This window comes from Clupea harengus, chromosome 4, assembly GCF_900700415.2.
Source record: "Clupea harengus chromosome 4, Ch_v2.0.2, whole genome shotgun sequence".
In the NCBI taxonomy this organism is placed as follows: domain Eukaryota; kingdom Metazoa; phylum Chordata; class Actinopteri; order Clupeiformes; family Clupeidae; genus Clupea; species Clupea harengus.
In genome coordinates this window covers 1,590,002-1,591,822 of record NC_045155.1, presented here as the reverse complement: position 1 = coordinate 1,591,822, position 1,821 = coordinate 1,590,002, and the positions used below count along the sequence as shown (strand labels likewise).

Below are 1,821 nucleotides of genomic sequence, written 5' to 3'. Positions count from 1 at the left end.
AAAGTGGTAATGTACATCAATATGTCATTGTCAAAGAGTATTTCCCAAATATACTGTACCTACACGCTGTCTTTATATAGACTATGCCTGGCATAAGACTTGCATTAAACAGCTGTACCATCCATTTAAGGAACACTCCTTCATACCCCACACAGCGTCACACTAAAAGAGATGACGAGGGTCCAGATTAAAAGAGGGAGGGGAGGGGGTTAGTGATACATAAAGAAGGAGCCATCGCTCCAGTGGTCACAGAAGCTTGCCTTGCCTACGAGAAGAAACAACAAGTAGAAGAAGAGGAGGAGAAGACGACTGGGTGCCATCTTCGAGGCATCTTCGAGACATTTTCAACATTTCTTTCATATCTTTTGCAAGAAACTTCTGGGTCTGCTGCTATGAGCAAGCTTGTGCCTTTATCAGTTGTGCTGGTCCTGCTGCTGTCCCTGAACTGGTCCAAAGGTGCTGTTATCACAGGGGTGAGTTGCATCGGTGGATGAGGGGGGGGGTTGTTTTGCACAGGCATTGTAGTTTGGCTTGGTTTTACTGAGGTTTATCATGGAAACCTATTACCTATTACATAGAGTTTATTCAGAGACAGACCAAAGTCGTTGCATCATCACCTGACCGCCTAAATTAGAATGTGAATTTACTTAAGTGCTGTTGTTCTTGAGATGTGCCATATCATTATCATTCAGCGTTCAGGGATACATTTCAGTTGGGTGCACTACACTGACTAAGTATCGTTTCAAAACTATGATGCCCTGTGCACATCCTTTGTGTATTGACATTGGCATGCATTTGAGAAACTCCCCCCCCCACACAAACACAACCACAGTTACTTGAATCTGATGCAGGGACGTCAGGATAGATGGATATATCATCATACAACTGTAATATGAAGTCAGGCCTAATTCTCTTTCTCTCTCTCTCTCTCTCTCTCTCTCTCTCTCTCTGTGTGTCTGTCTGTGTGTGTGTGTGTGTGTGTGTGTCAGGCATGTGATAAAGATATGCAGTGTGGTCTTGGACTGTGCTGCGCTGTGAGCCTGTGGCTGCGGGGATTGCGCATGTGCACACCGAGGGGTGATGAGGGCGATGAGTGTCACCCTTACAGCCATAAGGTAGCAATTATGTGTGATTTAATATAGAGTTTAATGTAGAGTATGTGTGATTTAATATAGAGTTTAATATAGAGTATGTGTGATTTAATATAGAGTTTAATATAGAGTATGTGTGATTTAATATAGAGTGACTATAAAGTATATTTCAATATAAAGAATGACTGAATAATGCCACATCTTTGCCTATTTGGAAAACAGTCCTGAGGATGTACATTCCTATTATGTAAAATAGCTTTCATGTATGTTTTCTTTCTGTGCCTCTTAATCTTTCTTTTGTGATTTTGATCAATATGTTATTATGGAAGTATTAGCTAGAAAGGAGTCATTATTCTTTGTCAGCATTAAAATGCTTTCAAGGTGCTCTGGATGTTAAAATCTTCTATGTGGACATGTCAAATTAAAATGAGCAATATAGTCCATGAGTCAAACAATGGATGAATTAATCAGCCCCATTAGACTACAGGGATGTCTTTGTGTAACTTCTTCTTAATAAATGGCAGTAAACGCCCCCAGCTCTTAACACACTGACAGAGAGACAGCTGAGCAACAGTCCACTGCTTACAGCAACAGGGGAAGCAGAATTTAGATACTGTATCAAGCCGAAGCTAGGATGCTTCTCTGGCACAAGGTGCTGATAACTGCAGGAAATATTGATCCTCAGTAGATATAGATCTTATATCACTCTCCCTGTCACTGGGACCAGGGA

General features: G+C 41.2%; 1 protein-coding gene across 1 annotated transcript in view; it reads left to right on the top strand.

Annotated features, from left to right (window-relative positions):
• Positions 1–360: 360 nt before the first annotated feature.
• Positions 361–1,821, top strand: part of prok1 (prokineticin 1) — a 2,481-nt gene continuing 1,020 nt past the window's right edge. Inside the window, exons 1-2 of the mRNA XM_031565494.2 lie at positions 361–473; positions 990–1,115. Of these exons, the coding sequence (XP_031421354.1) occupies positions 393–473; positions 990–1,115 (207 nt within the window). The 5' untranslated portion in view covers positions 361–392. The remainder of the gene's footprint in view (positions 474–989; positions 1,116–1,821) is intronic.